The sequence below is a fragment of the Mirounga leonina genome, unplaced genomic scaffold, assembly GCF_011800145.1.
Source record: "Mirounga leonina isolate KUSES-001 unplaced genomic scaffold, KU_Mleo_1.0 Mir_91, whole genome shotgun sequence".
NCBI classification, from domain to species: domain Eukaryota; kingdom Metazoa; phylum Chordata; class Mammalia; order Carnivora; family Phocidae; genus Mirounga; species Mirounga leonina.
In genome coordinates this window covers 25870824-25892482 of record NW_023270839.1, presented here as the reverse complement: position 1 = coordinate 25892482, position 21659 = coordinate 25870824, and the positions used below count along the sequence as shown (strand labels likewise).

The window sequence follows — 21659 nt, the reverse complement described above, 5'->3', positions numbered from 1 at the left end:
GATGGGGTCAGGATGGTAGGCAGGCTTTGGGGAGACAGGGAAGTGGCTATGTATCAAATGGTGTGGAAATATTCTGGCATTTTATCAATCACCACAGGCGTTCCAGTGCAACTAGGCTAAATTCCAGGACTGCCCATGTAGTGGTACAATGAGAGCTGACCCACTTTCAGACATGACAAAATGCCAAGTCAGCATAGAAAGAGTCATTATGTTCAGGGTACTGTGTTTCCTAAGAAGGAAAAGGGATCAGTACATTTTGGATCTATTGCTAACAGTAATGGTTAAAACAAAAATGATTTTATGCTTGGTCATTAGTAAACCAGAATATTTAGTAAATTGGCACACCCATGTTTTCAAGATTCTATCTACTTGTTACATATTTTTTAGAACATTGGAGGATTTGTAGATAAGTCAGTTCTCCATGTGTTCACCCAAATCACTGATTACAAAAAATAAACAGTAGAGAGTTGAGCTCTGTGGTGTATTAGTAGAGACTTCCTAGAGTTTGACATTGATCAGTGGGTACATTCATAACTATTTACTTAGTTATGAATATACACCAGTTTACTCTTATTTAGCTTTCATTTCTGTGGCTTATACAAAGGATATGCTAAGATTTTATCAATTGCCTTCAGACTTAGGGCAAATCTAATTATCCCACAGAATTGGCAAGAGCCTAATGACCCAATAGAATGAGAAACAAATGACCATACTGAGGATGGAAGGGCTACCTAACTATCCAAGGGTCCAGTTCTACAGAAGTGGAGGAAGGACTGCTCAACATCATGTACTTCTCCACTTACCTAGTAGCAGCAGTTCTGCGTGGTCTTTGAGGTGATAGTCAAATTCCAAACTTTAATTTACTTAATGGAAAAATGGCAGTGTTGCCTGTGGGAGAACTATAAAGCTATTATAAGAACATTTTTTGCTTTCAACTGAACAATTTGTGAGTTTTTTCAATGTGTATACCACATCAGATTAAATAATAGCTAAATTAAGTATTTTAGCTCTCCAAAGGCAGTATTTGGGACTTCAGGTAAAAAGTTTTTTATTTACACATTTCACTATATCACAGGGCCTTAGGGTATTTTCATAAATACTAATTTTGGGAATCAAGAAGTTTTTTCAAAAACTAGATGAGAAAGCTGAGAATTCATAGATGTTGCTACTTCTCCATGGATTTAACAAGTGGTGAATTTGATCATGGAGCCTGGGCCTTTGAATTTACCTATGGGTTTCTTGGATTTTATCTCTCATCACACTCTCTCTGACATTAAAGGGTAATGCCTCAAAACTTTTATGAAAAAGTTACTTATGTTATTAAGTAATGTTCTAACTGAGGTGGGTTTTATTTTGTATCAGAAACTGCCATCAACATTGGCTATGCCTGCAACATGCTGACTGATGACATGAATGATGTGTTCATTATAGCAGGGAACACAGCAGTGGAAGTCAGAGAAGAACTCAGGTAAGTGTTGAAGGAAAAAAGAAAGGAAGAGAGAAAGGGAGAGATAGTTCCTGTGGCCTTATTTTGGAATAGAATTCTTCCTGCATGTTTCCTAAACTCCTATTCATAAGGTAAATTTGACATCAGTAGTGAAACATTGTCTTCAGGCCTCCAACATTTTCCAAGTATTTTTAAATATATATATATATATTTAAAGATTTTGTTATTTGTTGGAGAGAGAGAGAACACAAGCAGGGGGAACGGAAGGCAAGGGAGAAGCAGCCTCCCAGCAGAGCAAGGAGCCCGATGTGGGACTCGATCCTGGGACCCTGAGATATGACCTGAGCTGAAGGCAGATGCTTAACTGACTGAGCCACCCAGGCATCCTCCAAGTATTTTTAGAAAAGGATTTCAAATCACTTACATAGAATTATCCTTTAAAACTATGTGTTGGTGAGTGCCTAGCTCTTATATGAGTGATCAGATTCAGTGAGGGCATTTGTTTAAAATAGCAATTCCCTAGCTTCAATTTGGCCCCCCAAATTAAGAATCTCCAGGGGATAGGGGATGGGGACTTGTATTTTCATAAGTACCTAGGTGAAATTGATCAGATAAATTTGAAAAACACAGCTGGAGGAGATGGTATGTAAAGTTGGAATAGAGTCTTTCAGCATTAAAGAAAGTAGGTATTTTGACACAGTTACTGTTGAACCCAGCTATATAATCCTTATGAGAAATAGAATGCTGTGAAATTTGTGTAACTGCTGCAAATACCAGAAAATACATAACTGCTGAAATTAGGTAAGAGTAGACAAACATTAAATTTTGAGAAATAACATTTCCTAAAATCTGCCAATTTTATCCTTTATTTTTTTTCTATTTCATTTTAAGAAGATTTTAAAAGTCTGCATAATTATTTTACCAGAACTTTAAAAAATGCTGTCATAACAATTTTTGCTTACTAATGCTTGCAGTAGCATCTCTAAACTCAATCCATTTTGGGTCTGGCCAAACAGATTATTGCATTAGAGGCAAACTGCTTATATTTGGCTACATTCTAGATGGGGCTAACTTCCCCTCAACACAGCAGTGGAACACTATGGGCTTCCTTAATGTGTTTCCATCATTACACTTTTGTTCCTGAACCTTGAAAAGAAAGGAAGTCTTAACTGTCAGCACCACCGATTTCTACTTGTAGATCAAATTTCCCAACTTCCACACTGTTTTACTCCCAGTAGAAAACTACTGTATATGCTGGTTAGAAGATCGAGATTGCAAGTTTTTGCCAAATACATTGGGAAATTGGGGGAAATATTAATAATTTGTTTAGTAATTAATAACAGTTAAATATTTTAAGAAAATCTCTTTAAATCACCTTTTTGTGGTGGGGGGGATTTAACTCTTGCTGAGGGAAGATGGATGTGAGCAGATCTAGACCATAATGCGCCTAGTGCTAAATGCTTTAAAACAGTGCCTGGGACACTGTTATAAGCAGGATACATGTATTGCATTTCATTCCCAAAGCAACCCAGTGTTAAGCATTATCATTATCCTTATTTTACAGATCAAGAAGTTGAGGCATGGATAGGGTAAATAACATGCCCGAAGTTTCACAACTGGCTAGTGGTTCAGCTGGTATTTGAATCTAGTGTGGTCCCAGAGCCTGTGCACCAAATCACTTGCCACATGTCTCTCTAAACATATGTTGGATGTATTCTTACTCCCTTTAAATGATTGATATAAAAAAAAATGTAATTGTTGAGGCATCTTACAGCTTCACTTGAGGTCACACACCAGAGTAGTGATGAGAGCAGAATAAATTCCAGGGAGAGACAGCAGATGTAAGAGGAAGGATATGGGCTTCGTGTTAGCTGGACCCCAGTTGGAATCTTGGCTTCCAACTCACTGGCAGGCTAAGTTACTTTAAATATTCTATTCCACCTCTCTTTGATTTGTTTCCTCATTTGTAAATGGGAAAATATACAAATATCTATTCTGTAGACTTATTCAGGAGATTAAAAGAGGTAAGAATGTAAAGATTTGTGGCCATTCAATGAGCACCTTTCTTGCCTTCCCCCTCTCTCCCCACTTCCTCCGTTCCCCTTTATCCCTTTTCTTCAGCCCTTGTTCCCACAACAGGGACTACTTTAATTAATGTTTCCCCAATAGACTCTGTGGAGTCTATATTAAAATTATATAAATAATAATAAAATTATATCAGTCATAATTAACTAGATTTCCCAATATGTATTGTGCAAAGACATAGGCAATCAGCTGCCAGAAGCATGCTATACCAGCTTTCTGCACCCAGTTGATGTAATGGTAGCCAAAAATAACACAAAAGTTAAGAAAAAGCAGTGAGTCTATATATTCTTATCATATAGCCATCTATATTTTTATTAACCTTCTTAAGATATTGAAAACAATGTGCTGACCTCTATTACAACCTTTATGGATCCCTTCCTCAATTGGTTACATTGGATAAGGATATTGCAGGTTGATGGAACAGCATACATGAAGGCATAGAAACATTAAGGAAATCGTGTTCTGTTCCAGAAGCAGTATTCCATGTGGTAGCTAGGGTGTATGACAGAATTAAAGGTGACGACCATTTTTTCAGAGACAGATTGGTGATTGATTGACAAGTGAAAGTGATTATACTGAATCCTAAAGTTATTGAGTGGATATGAATGGCTTCTAAGCCGATGAGTAACAAACCCAATTCTACATTTATGAAATAACACTCCAGTGACAGGATAGATGGAGTATGTTTGATGGGGAAAAATAACAGTATTGGGAGATGCATCAGGAAGCTGTTGGAATACTGGAGTTTAGAGATGATGAGGTTGAACTAAGGCAGTGAGGCCAAAAGAGTGGAATGAAACTGACAGCTCTTTTGGAGGTAGAATGGATAGGACTCAGAATTTGATTGGATGTGAAGAGAAGTAGAAGCCTATGTCATTTCTAGCTTGTCTGACTTTCACAGCCCAGAATGCACTCAACTGTGCAAGAGCAAAAACTCTTTAAATTTTATAAAACTGAACTTAAACCTCTTTCTGCCTGATGGCACTTTTGGGTAAATTTAGTTCAAGTCTAGGATTCACAGTTGCCCCATCTGTCACTGATCCTCCTCATCTACCCGGCTGACATCTAGCACTTCCCACTTCTGTGTCCCTGTCTGGTCTCCTGTCTCTCTGGGTTGCTGGCTGTCCCTCTTGGCTCACTTCCACATGCTCCTGGGGAAATAGGAGAAGTGTGGCTGTTCTTCATCTGTGTATCTGAGAAGACTTGTGCTCTCACAAGGCCGCCTCTGTTCCTGAAATCCCTTTACTCTAGATCTTCTTTGTCACCATACGTCAGTGGCAACTATTCCATACTCAGATTCCCAAAAACTCATCTGAGGATTCCATGACCCACACATTCCTCCATCCACTACTGGTCTGGGGTGTGAGTTAGGACCCAGCTTTCTTTAATGACTCACCAGCATCTAAGCTTCTCTTTGTAGTCCCTTACCTCTAGGCTTGGATGGGCTTTCTACTCTGTTGCTTATGGCAACATTTTATGCCTTGATTTCTTTAAGGATTTGTCTTATGAAACTTGGAGAACCTTTTTTCTTCCCTCTCAAAAAGCCCATTAGCAAAATTCAAGATCAATGCTGCTGTGGGTTTCAAGAGTCTATTTTGGTACTTAAAAAGCAAGATCTTGACTCTTTTTTGTTCCCTCTGTATTTGGTTCTGTGAGGTCTCCTGAGGCAAGGTATGTTTCAGAGTAAAGAGGGTCATCTGTAGTAGTGGTGGTGATTGCAGAAGGGGTAGGGAACCAAAGTTACTATCTCAAGATTTTATCCAGCCACCTTTGGTTGACTAAGTGGATGGCATAACTGTCATTAAGTGGAAGGCATGTGGAGAAATATGAATTCTTATAAATTGTTGTTTAGAGTATAAGTTTGTAGAAACTTTCTAGAGGGCAAACTCACAACATATTTCAAAATTACATATATGTATACTTTTGATCCAATGATCACTACTTCTGGGAATTGTCTTTAAACAAGTGGATAAATGTCTGAATAGGTATATAGAGAAATATTGATTGCTGCATCAATTATAATAGAAAATCAGAAAATGCTCAAATACCCAGTCACAAGGGATTTTGTTAATTACTATGACATACACTGGCAATGGGATACTATGCAGTTATTAAAAGTGATTATGTGTTTATCGACATTGCAGAGGATCATAGGGGAAGAAAGGAAAAAAAATGAAACCAGACGAAATCAGAGAAGGAGAAAAACCATAAGAGACTCTTAATCTTAGGAAACAAACTGAGGGTTGCTGGAGGGGAGGGGGGTAGGGGCTGGGGTAACTGGATGATGGACACTGGGGAGCACTGGGTATTATATAAGACTGGTGAATCACAGACCTGTACTTCTGAAACAAATAATACATTATATGTTAATTAATTGAATTTAAATAAAAAAACTATCTGGGACAAATGAAAAAAAAAATTCCTAAAGCACTCCTGGTCATTCTCACATCGTCATTTTAAAGATAGGTGTCCTAGTAAATACTTTGGATTTCCCAAGAAGGTAAATACCAATTTTGGAAAACGTTCTCAAGGATAGGAATTATGTTGTCTGCTTTCCTGTCTTCTGCCGTTAGTGGCACAGAACTAGGTATATTAGCAACGATCAGATTTTATTTGATATTTGATTGACAGATTTATTGACTGGCTGAATTTTTATGGTAGAGACTATCACAGAGACAATTCTTTTTTTTTCTTTTAATATTTTATTTTTTTATTTATTTGAGAGAGAGAGTGCAAGCACAAACGGGGAGCAGTAGAGGGGGAGGGGAGAAGCAGGCTCCCCGTTGAGCAGGGAGCCCGACGTGGGGCCCGATCCCGGGACCCCGAGATCATGACCCGAGCCGAAGGCAGACAGTCAACCAACTGAGCCACCCAGGCGCCCCTGCCAATTGTTCTTTCAATTTGTTGTGTTGTGTGCTTGGTAGAGAGATGGTCTAAGCATAATTACAATAGAATTCGGACTTCTAAGGAATAGAATTCTGAGGGAAAGACTTCTAAGGAATAATGCTGGTTGTTATATGATGTAATTTATACTTAAAATGAAAACAGTTTCTATCATATTTTACAACTTCATATAGGTTAATAGAAATTTGTGTTTTCTCTTGCTTTTACAATAAAACAATAAAAAACAAAACAGAAAGAAAGATGTCCATGATATATTTAAGTGAGAAATGAGATTACAAAATAGGCATTGTATGATCCATTTTTTCCAAAGAAAGTATGTATTTGTATATGTGTGTGTGTGTGTGTGTATACATACACACAAACACTATACATCTGTATCCATTTCTGTCCTTTACCTACCCATCAAGCTCTCTATAGGACATATACAGTGGTTCTCTCTGAATGTTGGAATTATGGATCATGTTTGCTTTGTTCTTTATGGCTCTTCACATTATTTGAAATTGTAATAGTGTTCATGCAATACTTTCATAATTGGAAAAAAAAAGCCCGAAGTTTTTTAATGAGAAGGAAAAATATTCAGAGGGGAAAAATAAGGAATTTCTGTCTAGACTAATTATTTCAGGACCCTTGAGGCCATCTTGCTTAACTGACTAGCAAATAATGTTTATTTTAACCCAGACTTGAAGGTAACCCCATTCTCAGAGTCTAAGACAGGGTGGCAATGCATGGTATAAAATTCTGTATATGAGGAATGAATACATTTGTAGTATGCATTTACTTAATAGTAGGATTAGGGGAAACAAAGCATCCAAGAAAAATTATTGCCAAAGGTGCCCTCTCTAATCCTAATCTGGGCTACTTATGTCTAAACCCAGAATTTGGGGAATGAAATATTAAAATCATAAATTTGCACCCTTCAGTTTTCTTGTGTTAATGTTTTTGAGTTCAGTGGGAGTTCATGCAAAAACAACCCAAAAAAGTGTATCAAAAGATAGGATTGGGGCGCCTGGGTGGCTCAGTTGGTTAAGCGACTGCCTTCGGCTCAGGTCATGATCCTGGAGTCCCTGGATCGAGTCCCGCATTGGGCTTCCTGCTCGGCAGGGAGTCTGCTTCTCCCTCTGACCCTCCCCTCTCTCATGTGCTCTCTCTCATTCTCTCTCTCTCAAATAAATAAATAAAATCTTAAAAAAAGACAGGATCCTAGTGACAGTAGCTATTAGAAGGAAATGATCTAAATGGTTATATTTAAACCTAACAAATGTGTTTAGATTATTTCATAAACATGGATATATAATTTTTATGCATATCATGCATGTGGCTTGTTTCAAATTTAATGTAATGAAACTGTTTTAGCCACTTTGAGTCCTGGGTTAATTTTGCCACCATAGCTGTGTTAGGATTAAAGGCATGTCCAGAAATCTGCAATTAAACCCTGCTATGGTTTCTCAGAAGATCACCACACTGATTACATTTCACCAATACGTATGTCTTCTGCCCAAAGGAAGACAGACTGGGAATGTAATTTTGCTTGGGCTGACAGGCAAACTCACTCCATGTTTCATTTTTGTTATATTGGTCCCATGTTTTGTTGAAAAAATTCATGTCCGGTAACTAATTAAACCATGATGTGACGGTACTGCTTCTGAGAAATACTCTGGTGATATACCTAGGAATTGATATTTCTTTAATCAGCAAAATACATGTTGCACTTTTTTGAGCACTACTTGGTAGACAGTTACTTGTTTGAATGAGCAGAGTTCTCAAATGCAAATGGCTCCAGAACCAGGCAGGTAACATTAGTTGTGTGATCTGGGCTATATATGAGACATTAGGGAGTGGTGGAGCGTTTGGTGAAGGTGAACATCATGATGTCCATAAACTCATACAGATTTTTAAAAACACTGCAGGCCAAACAAAATGCATCTCGTTCCTCATTTCCAACTTCTAGTCACCCAGGCAAAATGTTTTAGTAGTAGGTTGGGTTTCTGTCATAAACCGGAACATTTTAGAGTACTAAGAAATCTTGGCCATGTTCTAATACACACTGGTGCAGCTGCCCAGGTTTTCCTGGCTGGTGTCAACCAGCCTGACGGGCTGTCCCATTCCCCTAATTTCTCCCATCCAAGTACTAACCAGGCCCGACCCTGCTTAGCTTCCGAGATCAGGCGAGATCGGGCGCGTTCAGGGTGGTATGGCCGTAGACTCCCCTAATTTCTAATAAAACACGGGTTTAGGGATTGTCTTATAGATCACATGGGTAGTAAGGGATGGAACGGGGGCTTAAAATAAAAATTTCATGTACTTCCTCCCTTTCTCTGTTGTCGGCAGTGTGGTCCTGTCCCATAACTGCTCCTCTGGCCCTGTCAGCCTGTGGCCGACTCTCTCTGTTAACCAGTTTAGTGCAGTAGACTGAGAACTAGGAATTTGAAGACCTGGGTTCTGTGCTGCGTCTGTAACTGACTTGTCAAGTGGCTAGAGGTCAGATCACCCAGCTGTGGACAAACGAGATGTCAGAGGCAAGAGCTTGCGCCTAAGCCCAGCTCTCCAGGTTCCAAGCTCAATGCTCTTATAGCGAAGTCAGGATTGTCTTCTTTTAAACATGATGCCATGGTTTCAGTCCATTTCCTTACAGGTCCGTGCCATGTTTGAACACAGAGTGCCTTACGAGCATACCATCTCTTTTCTTTATAGAGTGCATGCAAGCCAGCATGTGCCCAGCTGTGCTCTGCTGTGTTTGCAGTGGCACGGGGCTTTGAATGCCATGGTCACCTCAGCTGTTAATGCATTTCTGCATGCCAGCATTCTAATAGGCTGCCCTTCATTACACAGCTTGGGAAAACACAGGACTTCTTTTGTTTTAGCATTTGTTATTTGTGTTCTGTGGTTAAGCATTGTGTGTTACGTCTGCAAAAATGTATAGTTCCTATTCAATAAAGGAAGTCACGTGTAGTTTTTCCCTTCCTAATAAATTGGTGTTTTTTGTTTTGTTTTTTTCGAAAACCAGCTAGCGTTTTAAGAGCTAAGTTCCAGGAGGAGAAAGAAATGATAGCTATAGAGCATGGGCAGAGGTCTGAAAATGCATGAGCCCCGTCTGGTGAGGAGGGTTGACCCATGTGGAGGGAATGCAGCTGAGCCTGAAAAACTGTCCCTTTTCTGCCTAGAGATGTTAGGAAGACAGTTTAAGGGGGGAAAAAATCCTAAATAAATAGAATTTCAGCCAATACTCTGATGAACTTCACCCTTCTTTGGAATGTTTTTATTCTCTGGGGGGAAAACAGAGATTGAGTCATCTATACAGCGAGTGAGAACTTTACTAAAAAGGAAACCTTGGGAGATGTTTGCCGTTTGGTGCTTTCTTAAGACCCAATTTATGAACTCTGCAGCACTGCCAGACAAATGCTCGCTTCTGGGGAGCTTGTTTCTCTAGCTTTCTTCATTATATGGGACAGTAAATTTTCCTGACTGTTAGGAGGACACCTTGACATGATTATCTGATGTAAAAGTCCGATTCTCCCACTAAACAGTGATTTTTCATGGCTCTTCTCCACTCCTTCCCCCACCTTAACTCCCTAAATTTCACACATAGCACTCTGACTTTATAAATCTTTTTCTTTGATTCTGCAGACTGATTGCTAAGTGCATGATATCATTCTTGGAGCTAGGGGCATGTAATCTCTGGGTTCCTTGGGTTCTTAAATGCAGGCTGTGCTTTTGTTCTTGGACAGCAGAAGGAGATGTTGAGCCAGAAGATAATGGTGGTTTTTGTGTGTGTGTGTGTGTTGTGTTTTTGTTTTGTTTTGTTTTAGATTTCGCATATAAATAATTAGTGTTACATTTTCAAATAATTAGAAAGCTAAGGGCTGAAATAGTTGTTTTCGTACAGTGAACATTCTCTTCTTTTTACATCATAAAACCATTTTGATAAATGTTTTCTATATAGGATGAGCCTTTGGGGAACCATTTCATTTTGCTGTAAGCCAAAACATCCATTTTCTGGCCTCCCACTCCCCATTTGCTCCAGGGCACTCATTTTATAGATGCAAGTTGTGGCCTAACATATTGGTGGCTGGCTTTGGCACTCATCTTCAGGGACCATTTGCCATGTAGCCCTCTGGTTGTGGTGCAAAGTACTGGAGTCATGTTAACTTGCCCTTACGTTATTTCAAAGCCTGTCATCTGAGGGTCTTCAGAGAGGAAATTTCCCTTCCATTAAAGGCATTATCTTTCCATTTTGAAGAGAAGAGTAAAATGCCTCTTCTAAGCATGTTACATGACCATACAATCTTTCTCTTAAATAGCAGAGATGGATGAGTGTGAGCAAGATTTTTGTACTGCTAATTAGATCTGGGGCATTGGAAGGAGTTTCCATTTGGAACGACCCTCTACTCTTGGTGTCTGTATTTTTTTTCCCCCAGAAGATTTATACTATTGTTTGAGCTGATGAGTGCAATTTTCACTTAAAACAGTCCATTATATTCTAATGACTATGCCAATTCCGTAAATGCCATCATTTAGTTTTGTCACATTTTTAGAAAATGTGCTTCTTAAAAGACTGCTGTTTTAAGCCAGATCATATGACATTGTTCTGCAAATTAATGAATTTATTTTATATATTGATGTCCTGGAATTCCTAGAAGGTTTCATCAATTGTCTTTAGTCTTTCCCTTTTCAATATTTAACAATATTGCACGCCAGACCAGTGGTTCTGGAGTCCCTGAAGCTCAGACAACCTTATAGGCCAAATGTATCGAGGGCACCTAGTTCCAGCCCAGCTCAAGATGATAATTTAGATTTAAGGTAATTGTAAACGTTCAAAATGATTCTGTTTTCATTATGTTTACTTTCCTACTTCCTGGAATTTGCAAATTTGCTACGGTCTCCCCATCACAAAGAATCATCCAGCTTGCTTTACTGTAACCGAATCTTATGCCATAGTCTATCTGAATAGTGATGAAATGAATTTACCTCTAGGCCAGTCTCTTGTTAGTGTAATAGGTATGCTCTTTAAACTTGTTATGATTTGTTCTCCACTGCCCCCCCCCCCCCCCCCGCCTTCAAGAAAAGCAAAGGAAAATTTGTTTGGACAAAACAGAAGTTCTTCCAACGGCCATGTAGTTTTTGAAAAACAGCAGCTGGAGCTGGACTCAGTTGTAGAAGAAACCATAACAGGAGATTATGCCTTAATCATAAATGGCCACAGTTTGGTGAGTTTGCTTAAGGCTTTTGTTCTTTTTCTTTATCCCAGTAATTGTCTCTTTTGTGCTGTCATACTGAGGTCTCCTTTTGTGTTTTCCAAACAAATGACACCACTAGAAACAGGGTATACACAATGATTTCCTGTTTGCAAAGGGAAAGGAAACTTCTGATATATATATTTCATACATTATTGCTTGAACCACCACAGTGAAAGGGAGGATCCAAAGAAATACTGTGTTCACAGAATATCAATCTTGTCTAAATGACTGTAGACCATTTAGCAGTATTGTTTAAGTGCTTTTCTAAGGGAGCGTGTCACAGCTCCCCGTTATTTAATTAAAATAATGCAACTGTTGGATGTATTGCAATTATTGCTCTTGCTGATGTTTGTGATTTGGCAGAGCACAACCTGATCTTCATATAATTACCACACCAAATTATTGCCATTAAGATACCTCTGGTGGTTTTTCTAAATAGCAGTATTTTACAGCAATGCCAAACAATTTGCTTTGATTAGGAAATCTGGTTCTTGTCATAATAGAATAAACTTGCATTGTGCTTTTAATGTAGTTAAGGTTCCAAATCTTGAACAAATACCAAAACACTCTTCTGAGTTTCTAATTTAAAAAACAAAATCTCTGATTGCACTCCAGTGAAATTATCATTTATATGCACAAAGAGCTAATCTCACATCTTTCCCCAGCTTTGATGATCATTTTTCACTTTTGGAGTTTGGAAAATAAATGTATCTTCTTGTAGACGGTTTCTTAGAGGACAAAAGTAGTTGGATATGAGTATATTGTATTTTCCCCCTTGTGATCAGCTGTCTGTTAGCTCTTAGTGCTTAGAGCATTATCCAGCTGGATTCCAGACATAATGATGTGTTGCCTTCTACACCATGGAAAGTTACAGAGCTCAGCTGCAGGCCAAGCTCAGTCGAAAGTTTGTCCAGATGACACGAATTTCTCCTTTGCACAAATGAGCAGCAACTGAAAATTATAAGCCTGTCAACTGGGACTTAAAGCTGGTGGCCTCCAAGCTGAATTGCCCAGGGACTAGAATATGGAAAGTTTCCTAATGAGTTGTGCTTTGACTTTCCCTCAGTCTCAAAGAAGCCAGTGTGTGGTGAGTTAGAGTACTCAGGTGATAATGTATGCTATTTTTTCTTTGTCTCTAAATCTGTTGAAAGAAAGAGCTAAGATTGATGCTCTTCAAGAGCCCTTTCAGCTTCAAAGCCTGAAGTTTATGAAACCATGAAATGTCATTTTTCATTTAAGGAAAACTGACCACAGTTCTGTTGCTATGGTCAGAAGTTTTTTTTTTGTTGTTTTTTTTTGTTTTTTTTAAAGCAAATCATGATTCCAGTTTGCTTCAAACCTCAATGCTTTGTAGAATGTAATTGGGTCCTTCTTTATCAATCTGAGTCTAGGTTTTCACTTGTTGATGATAAGGAAGAAAAAGAGAGAAAAGGGGCCCATTCTAAGCAAGACAACCAGTTACATACTTTCTCTTTCAGAAACGGCAATTATATTTGAGAAAGCTAACTCACTGTTTCCCCTAGGAATCACAGGCCTTGACGTAAGAATTTTCTACATCAGAGTCATGTTGTATACTCATTCACCCATCCTTTCATTGATACCATTAACATTTATTACATGCCCAGGTCAAGATGTTGGAGCCTGAGGGTAAGGATATGATTGGAACACAGTTCTTGTTTTAGGGATTGCTGTCTAGTGGGAGAGCTAATCTCAAGTGGTATGACAATACTATATAATAGAGGAATGAACACAGAGCTTTCAGAGTTATAGAGGCAGACACATTTAGTTTCTTGTGTGAAAGTCAGGGAAGACTTCCTGAAGGAAGTGGTGTTTCCAGGCACAGAAGGAGCAAGTACAAAGGCAGAGTCAAGAAAGAACCTATCACATTATGGAAACAAACAATTTGGCATGGTGAGAGTACAGAGTAAACTTAAAGGTGGTGGTAGAAGACAGAACTCAAAAGGAATATAGGGGCCAGATTATGATGGGCTGTGAATATCTTGCTAGAGATTCATTCAGAGACACTGATGACTCAAAGTTTAGGTGGATTCCTATTTCCTTTTAATGTGTTTATTAAATAATGTACAGTGAGGTGTTTTCTAGAAAACAAATTGCACAGTTAACTGCAAAAGATTATGCTCTCTTTTTCAGTCATTTCTTGGCATATATAAAGCTTGTGTGTATTTGGAGAGGAACAAGGCTGGAATTGGTTGGGAACCCTGACTGAGATGTAGGTTGCATGCAAGCCCCCCTTTTGCACAGGCCTCTCTCGATTTCAATCACTTTGTTTTTCAAGGGCTAATCTCCAGATCATCTGCTTTTCATTTGCCCCACCATTAACAACCACAACAACAAACACTAAATATACAAAACAACAATGCAAGGGAAACAAAAGTTACATCACATGGAACAAAGAAGTCCCCATCATTTTGTAGTTCATTCTAAACTTGGTGAGATGGTGGACAGGTTCTTTCTTTTGCTTTTCTTTATTTTAGTGGATTCTGGAACTTTTCTGGCATTGAATTATCTCTCACCCACGCAACATGATAATATGTCAAGGACACACAAGGGCCCTGTGTCTTTTTATTTTTATTCTAAAATTCCTTGGCACTTAGTAGGAGTTTAGTGCTCATTTCTTTAGTTAGTTGTTTATGTGACTCTGGGTCAACAATGACTTGTTGAAATGAATTAAACTGTTGAGAAAAGAAATCAGTCGAGAAACAAGAAATCTGCCTCCCAAATGACACCTCTCATTGATTAGGTCTTGTTCTAATCTGGATTTTTTTTCTTTTTAATAACATAGGCCCATGCCCTAGAAAGTGATGTCAAGAATGATCTCCTAGAACTCGCCTGCATGTGTAAGACTGTGGTTTGCTGCCGAGTCACCCCACTCCAGAAAGCCCAAGTAGTAGAGCTGGTGAAGAACTATAGGAATGCTGTCACTTTGGCCATAGGCGATGGAGCCAATGATGTCAGCATGATCAAAAGTAAGAGAATATTCACTCAGTAGGGTCTGCTGTAGACCTGGAGTCCTCGGGTTTAGCATTTGGCAAGATGTAATGGAAATTACACTGTAATTTTAATTTTACCACTGGTTCTAAAATGAATACTTCCTGGGTCTAATACATTTGGCATCATTAGCATTCATAGAAAAACCTTTGTCTTTAATTAAATCATCTGTGTATTTTTAGACTAGAAAAGGATATTGATCACCTTATACTGTAGCTAGCTATGGTGTAAGGAATGAACAATGGACCCACAGTCCCGACATTTGGGGTTAATCCCAGCTTTGCCACTTACAAATCGTAAAACCTTATGCAAATTACTAAAATTCTCGGGCTAGTTTTCTCTTTTGGAAAACTAGGATAAATATCTAACTCGTGGTGTTTCATAAGATAATATATGCAAAAAATTATAAATGCTATAGCTATAAGATTTCTACAGATAAATAATGACTTAAAAGTGATTGTATCTTTATTTACGGAATGAAAGCATTCCTCTCTTCCTTTGTAGGTGCTCACATTGGCATTGGCATCAGCGGCCAGGAAGGACTGCAGGCAGTCTTAGCCAGTGACTATTCATTTGCACAATTTAGATACCTCCAAAGGCTTCTCCTTGTTCATGGAAGGTGGTCCTATTTCCGAATGTGCAAATTCTTATGCTATTTCTTCTATAAGAATTTTGCATTCACACTTGTGCATTTCTGGTTTGGTTTCTTCTGTGGTTTCTCAGCCCAGGTTGGTAAAAAAGCGCTTTTCTTTCTTTTATTAGATCCCCCTGAATTGCAGATGACTATTCTTCATAGCTCCTTATTAATAAATAGCATTTTTATAGGTCTCATACAGATCACAGTATGACAGTTATGTAACTTATAGTTGAGCTTGAAACACAAAAAGAATATACATATAGCTACAATTTTATTTATTTTTATTTATATATAGGTAACCAATGAATCTCCATCCTGTGTGTTTTTAAATTTTTATTGAAATATTTTGGTATGATGACAGATAAGCTTGGTGTGGAGCTTTCATTAGAATAGAAACCTAAGAAACACTAACAAGAAATGTTGATGTATCTCAGGGAAGATGGTCACTCACCCAACACACTGACTGCATATGGACTGAGAGTAAATATGTTTTAAATTAGGGAGAAATGATTGATACCCTGACATCAAGGCTGTTTTGACAGCATTTCAACAGATAAAAATTGATAAAATAGATAATGGTGATACAATAGATAATGTTGGTAACAAGGAAGAAAAGTTAACAATTCCTAAGTTAGGATTCTATTTTTCTATCTACTCATATCCATTTTAAAAGATAGTTATTTCACCCCATATCTTGGATACCAGGAAAGTTTTGACCCTGGGTACCAACTGTGAAACATCAGGCCAATAGCATCTGAATATACTTATGAGTAAAAAAAAAAAAAAAAAGAGAGAGAGAGAATGACATTATAACCATAACTCTCATGAGAGATTTCTTCAACTGTTCTTCCTTCCTCTTGGATTTAATCATTGGTTTCAATGATATGCATAAAGCTATTTTTTTCAGCCATTTTATTCCAGAACAATGGAGTATAGATTAAATTGTAACATTTTGTGTTATTTTAAATGTGCCTAGGGAGATTAGTGAATCATTTTTGTAATGAATATAGATTTTGTGTGTTTTTCCCTTTATCTGAGAGGTTGAGATTTCTTTTTTTATGGGTTTCCTTTTTTTAATTTAAATTCAGTTAATTAACATATAACATATTATTAGTTTCAGAGTTAGAGTTCAGTGATTCATCAGTTGCATACAACACCCAGTGCTCATTCCATCACGTGCCTTCCTTCATGCTGATTCCCCAGTTACCCCATTCCCCAACCCACCTCCCCTCCAGCAAACCTCAGTTTCTTTCCTATACTTAAGAGTCTCTTCTGGTTTGTCTCCCTCTCTGATTTCATCTTGTTTTATTCTTCCAAGGTTTGTCTTTTTTTTTTTTTACACTAACCAGAATAATGCTGTATGTATTGTTCTTTGATGTGCTTGTTGGAGATGATCTCAGCCTAGCACACTCCTTTTATCCACTCTATATTCCACAGAAATAGTGTTACTGTTTGGGTTGCTTCATTTTGCTGTTATAATTATGCCCACTTTTGTGCACAAACTTGGGCACAGGGGCTGGAATTTGAGGGGAAGAGTGTCAATTGAGCCCTTGGCAATCTGAGGTGAAGGCATGTTGACTTGGCATTGAGCAGGTGGCAGGCCATGCATGCTGACTTGGGCAGGAGGTTGGCTGGACTGTGAATTTGGGACCCACAGGCCGATGGCATCATGTGTGACAGGGATGTGGCTGGTTTTGCTTTTAACTTCTGTTTTTCTGGGAAACTCGATCTCTCCTTCTATTCTAAATGAAAGCCTTGCTGGATAAAGTATTTTGGCTGTAGATATTTTCCTTTTAGCAGTTGGAATTGATCATGCCACTCTCTTCTGGCCTGCAGAGTTTCTGCTGAAAAACCCACTAATAGCCTCATGGGGTTTGCCTTGTATGTCACTGCTTTCTTTTCTCTTGCTGCTTTTAAAATTCTCTCTTTATCACTACTTTGGGCCATCTTATTTACTTTGTGTCTTGGTGCAGACCTCTTTGGGTTGGTTTTGTTGGGGGCTCTCTGTGCCTCCTGGATCTGGATTTCTTTTTCCTTCCCCAAATTCAGGAAGTTTTCAGCTATTATTTCTTCAGACAAATCTTCTGCCCCCTTTTCTCGTTCTTCGCCTTCTGGGATCCCTATCATGAGACTGTTATGCTTGACAGTGTTGCTGAGTTCCCTGGGTCTATTCTCATTTTGCATATTTTTTCCCCTCTCATCTGCTCAGCTTGATTACTTTCTTTTTTTTTTTTTTAAAGATTTTATTCATTTATTTGACAGAGAGAGAGACAGTGAGAGAGGGAACACAAGCAGGGGGAGTGGGAGAGGGAGAAGCAGGCTTCCCGCTGAGCAGGGAGCCCAATGTGGGGCTCGATCCCAGGACCCTGGGATCATGACCTGAGCCAACGGCAGACACTTAACGACTGAGCCACTGAGGCACCCTGCTTGATTACTTTCTATTACTCTGTCCTCCGGGTGGCTGATCTGTTCTTCTACTTCCTCTTGTTTGCTATTTATTCCAGGTCTATTTTTATTTCCATTTAGTGAGTCTAATAGCTCTAATTGGTTCTTTTTTATGTCTCCTATCTCTTGGTGGAGGATCTCATGGAGGTTCTGCACTCCTTTCTCAATTCTAGCGAGTAGCTTTATGAGCATTACTTTAAATTCTCTATCAGACATATTATTTATCTCCATTTTGCTTAGGTCTCCTGCTCTGATTTTGTTCCACTCTTTCATTTGGGACATATTCCTCTGTCTCCTCATTCTGTCTGTTGCCGTGTCTGTTTCTCTGTGTTAGGAAAGTCAGCTATGTCTCCCGCACTTGAAAGTAGTGACTTTATGAAGAAGAGGTCCTGCAACACAATGTCTCCTGTTGCCCAGAACAGTGCTTTGGGGGGTGTCTCCTATGTGTGTTGCTCCAGGGGTGTCCTACCATTGTGGCTGGGATGTGTTTGCCTTCAGTCCAGTGTGTGATGGCTCTCTGCCTGTTGTGGGCAGAGTCTGGTGCCGTGGTGTTATTGGTCCAGTCTGGGGCTGCCTTGGGCTTGAGTTGAGTCAGACCAGGCGTTTGCCACAGATAAAGTAGCACCAAACTGCAGGGCACTTTCCCTGTGTAGTCCCCTGAGAAGCTTTTGTTGGTGGGTGGGGCCTGCAGTCAGACCAGCTGCCTGCCCCCAGCCCACTGCTGGGGTCACAGACTGGTGTGTGTGGTTATCTTGCCCTCTCCCTGGAGCAGGACTCACTTTGGAGTGGTGCTGACCCTTGTCTGGGCTGCATGCACACTGCCAGGCTTATGGTGCTCCTTTGATGGGATCTTGCCAAGAGTGATCAGAGGGGGTGGATCTGCTTTGCTGTGGTCTCTTGTCTATGCTGGGCTGCAGAGAGTCTGTTCTGCCATTTTTCGGGCTGCTTTCTGGGTTATTTATGCTGACGTGGGTGCTCTCTAGGCGGCCACATGGCAAGAGGTGAGCCCATGGTCGTCCTACTCTGCCATCTTCCCAGCTGATGTTGAGATTTCTTAAAATGAGGCACACCTATATCCATTCCTAATGTTCTCTCTTTTTTTTTTTTTTTTTAAGGATTTTATTTATTTGAGAGAGAGAATGAGAGAGAGCACATGAGAGGGGGGAGGGTCAGAGGGAGAAGCAGACTCCCTGCTCAGCAGGGAGCCCGATGCGGGACTCGATCCAGGGACTCCAGGATCATGACCTGAGCCGAAGGCAGTCTCTTAACCAACTGAGCCACCCAGGCGCCCCCTAATGTTCTCTTTTAAGAATAACATGCCCCAGAACTAAAAGCAGACTATGTTGATATTTTTGTTCACATATTTTGTAATCTCCAGACATTGAAGTAAAGCAAAAGTCTTGATTTTAGTTTCTCAGAAAGATGTATTCTTAGCACTACTTCAGACAAGGCTGAGGTGCGACTTACCTGCTTGTAATCTCACCTTGTCCAATACAAACAAATGTGAGAATGTGGCCTGTGCCTTCCTAGGCTGGGGACTTTTCCTCCACATAAAAATGAAGTAAGGCTATTCACTAAGCAGTCCTTCCAAGAGCCGCAGTTTTCATAGTGCAAAGGTTTGGAGCTTTTGAAAAATCACAGAACTATGAAGGGAGGTCTATACCCTCATTTAGATCTCTTAGGACACAGAAGAGTGGTCAATGATTTGTGTTTACAGACACAGAGTTTGGATAGCAGGTTTACTGCCAAAGTTTTCTTTGTTAAACTGTGAAGTTGTAAACTAATATTCAGTGACTTCTAACCTTTATATTTAGGTGATTTCTGCTCTGCTTTCAAGATCTGATAAAACTGGTCAGAGTCAGATGTTAAGCAACTAGCTTTCCAATCCTCTCACCAGTATTTACCTTTTAAGAGAGAACAGCATGGGAGAACAAAGATTATTCCAAAGACATGAGTACCTGATGCTTAAATCTAGTTGTAAGACATGCCACCAGTCTATGATTCAGTTTCTTAAATGTTTGGTTCAACTTAGCTTCGTTCCTCCCTTCCTTCCTCCTTCCCTTCACTTATTACACTGAAATCTCTAGTTTGTTGCACCATCTTTACTAGACTACTGTCAGTCCTGATTGGCCCTCTGTGTTGTTTCCTGTGCTGGTGAGTTGGGATGGACTAGCGGCTCTCAAGCTTTAATGTGAATGGGAATCACCCGGAGGGCTTTTAAAGCCCAGATCCTTGGGCCCACCTGAGTTTCTGATTCAGTAACTCTGAGATAGAGCCCAAGAATTTGCATTTCTAGCAAGTTCACTGGGAGATGCTGATGTTGCTGGTGGGTGACCATACTTTGAGAACCACAGGGTTGGCCAATATAGAAGAAAATCCAATGTTTCATTGAACCCAGAGTCCAGAATGAACTCCAGTCTGCTTTTTGTTTAGTCCATGCTAGACTCTGTTCATCTTTCCTGAGGCAGAGTGGGCAGTTAAGCAAACAGCTTATTCCCCAAAATAGAATTTTTCCAGAGGGCTTAGAATCTCTTTACCCATCCTACCAAAGCCATCGCCCCTGAGGCTAATACGTGCACTAATACAGGGTCAAGAGAAAAAGGGGTGTCTGTTTCAGGGTAGAGGATTGCTTTTCCCAATTTGCCTAGTCTATTTTATCTAGCTTAACCATAAGCTCCTTGAGGAAAGAAAGCACACCTGAATCATCGTCCATAATCTTGAATGACATCTGGCATATAGAAGCATCTGGGCATTTTCATGTTGTTGGGTGTTCCTAGAACCCTTTCTTGTGCTTGAGGCAGATGTAACAAGGAGAGTCATTCATATATGCCTACAGTCACTCCTGCAGGTTGTCGTTTACTGTACCTACACCCGGGGCTGTCTCTGCAGGCTCTACATCTGGTCTGTGTAAATGTGTACAGCCTGACCAGCACTGTGGGAAAGGGGCTTGTGCCTTAAGATCTCAGGGTGATCATGGCATTGATTTCAGAATGCAGAGTGATGTTTTTTGTATGTGTTATATTGTTTTAATATGGTAGTTAATTGGACCACAAATGATGTACTTAATTGTTCATATATTACTTCATTATAGGAAAAATATAGAGTGGATTTCTAGCCCAACTCACCAGCACAGGAAAAAACACAGAGGGCCATTCAGGACTGACAGTAGTCAAGTTTCCAGTTTTATTTTGTTTTACAAAATGGTTGATTTAAATAGGGCAGGGCAAATCCTCTTTAGGCAGAAGAGCAATCACCACATAAAACCAATTGAGCTATTGAGGAGGAGTCCAGGACTGTTATCCTTTTTGCCCTAATTTTTTTTTTTTTTAAGAAATACTTAATTCTTTTTTTTCTTTTTTTATTCTTATGTTAATCCCCATACATTACATCATTAGTTTTATTTATTTATTTATTTATTTATTCTTATGTTAATCCCCATACATTACATCATTAGTTTTAGATGAAGTGTTCCATGATTCATTGTTTGTGCATAACACCCAGTGCTCCATGCAGAATGTGCCCTCCTCGATACCCACCACCAGGCTAACCCATCCTCCCACCACCCTCCCCTCTAGAACCCTGTTTGTTTTTCAGAGTCCATCGTCTCTCATGGTTCGTCTACCCCTCCGATTTCCCCCGCTTCATTCTTCCCCTCCCGCTACGTTCTTCTTTTTTTTTTCTTAACATATATTGCATTATTTGTTTCAGAGGTACAGATCTGAGATTCAACAGTCTTGCACAATTCATAGCGCTTACCAGAGCACATACCCTCCCCAGTGTCTATCACCCAGTCACCCCATCCCTCCCACCCCACCCCCCACTCCAGCAACACTCAGTTTGTTTCCTGCGATTAAGAATTCCTCATATCAGTGAGATCATATGATACATGTCTTTCTCT

General features: G+C 39.5%; 1 protein-coding gene across 1 annotated transcript in view; it reads left to right on the top strand.

Annotated features, from left to right (window-relative positions):
- ATP8B4 (ATPase phospholipid transporting 8B4 (putative)) overlaps positions 1-21659 on the top strand; it is a 265650-nt gene that overhangs the window by 204850 nt on the left and 39141 nt on the right. The window contains exons 20-23 of the mRNA XM_034994445.1: positions 1363-1468; positions 11496-11640; positions 14474-14657; positions 15184-15407. Of these exons, the coding sequence (XP_034850336.1) occupies positions 1363-1468; positions 11496-11640; positions 14474-14657; positions 15184-15407 (659 nt within the window). The remainder of the gene's footprint in view (positions 1-1362; positions 1469-11495; positions 11641-14473; positions 14658-15183; positions 15408-21659) is intronic.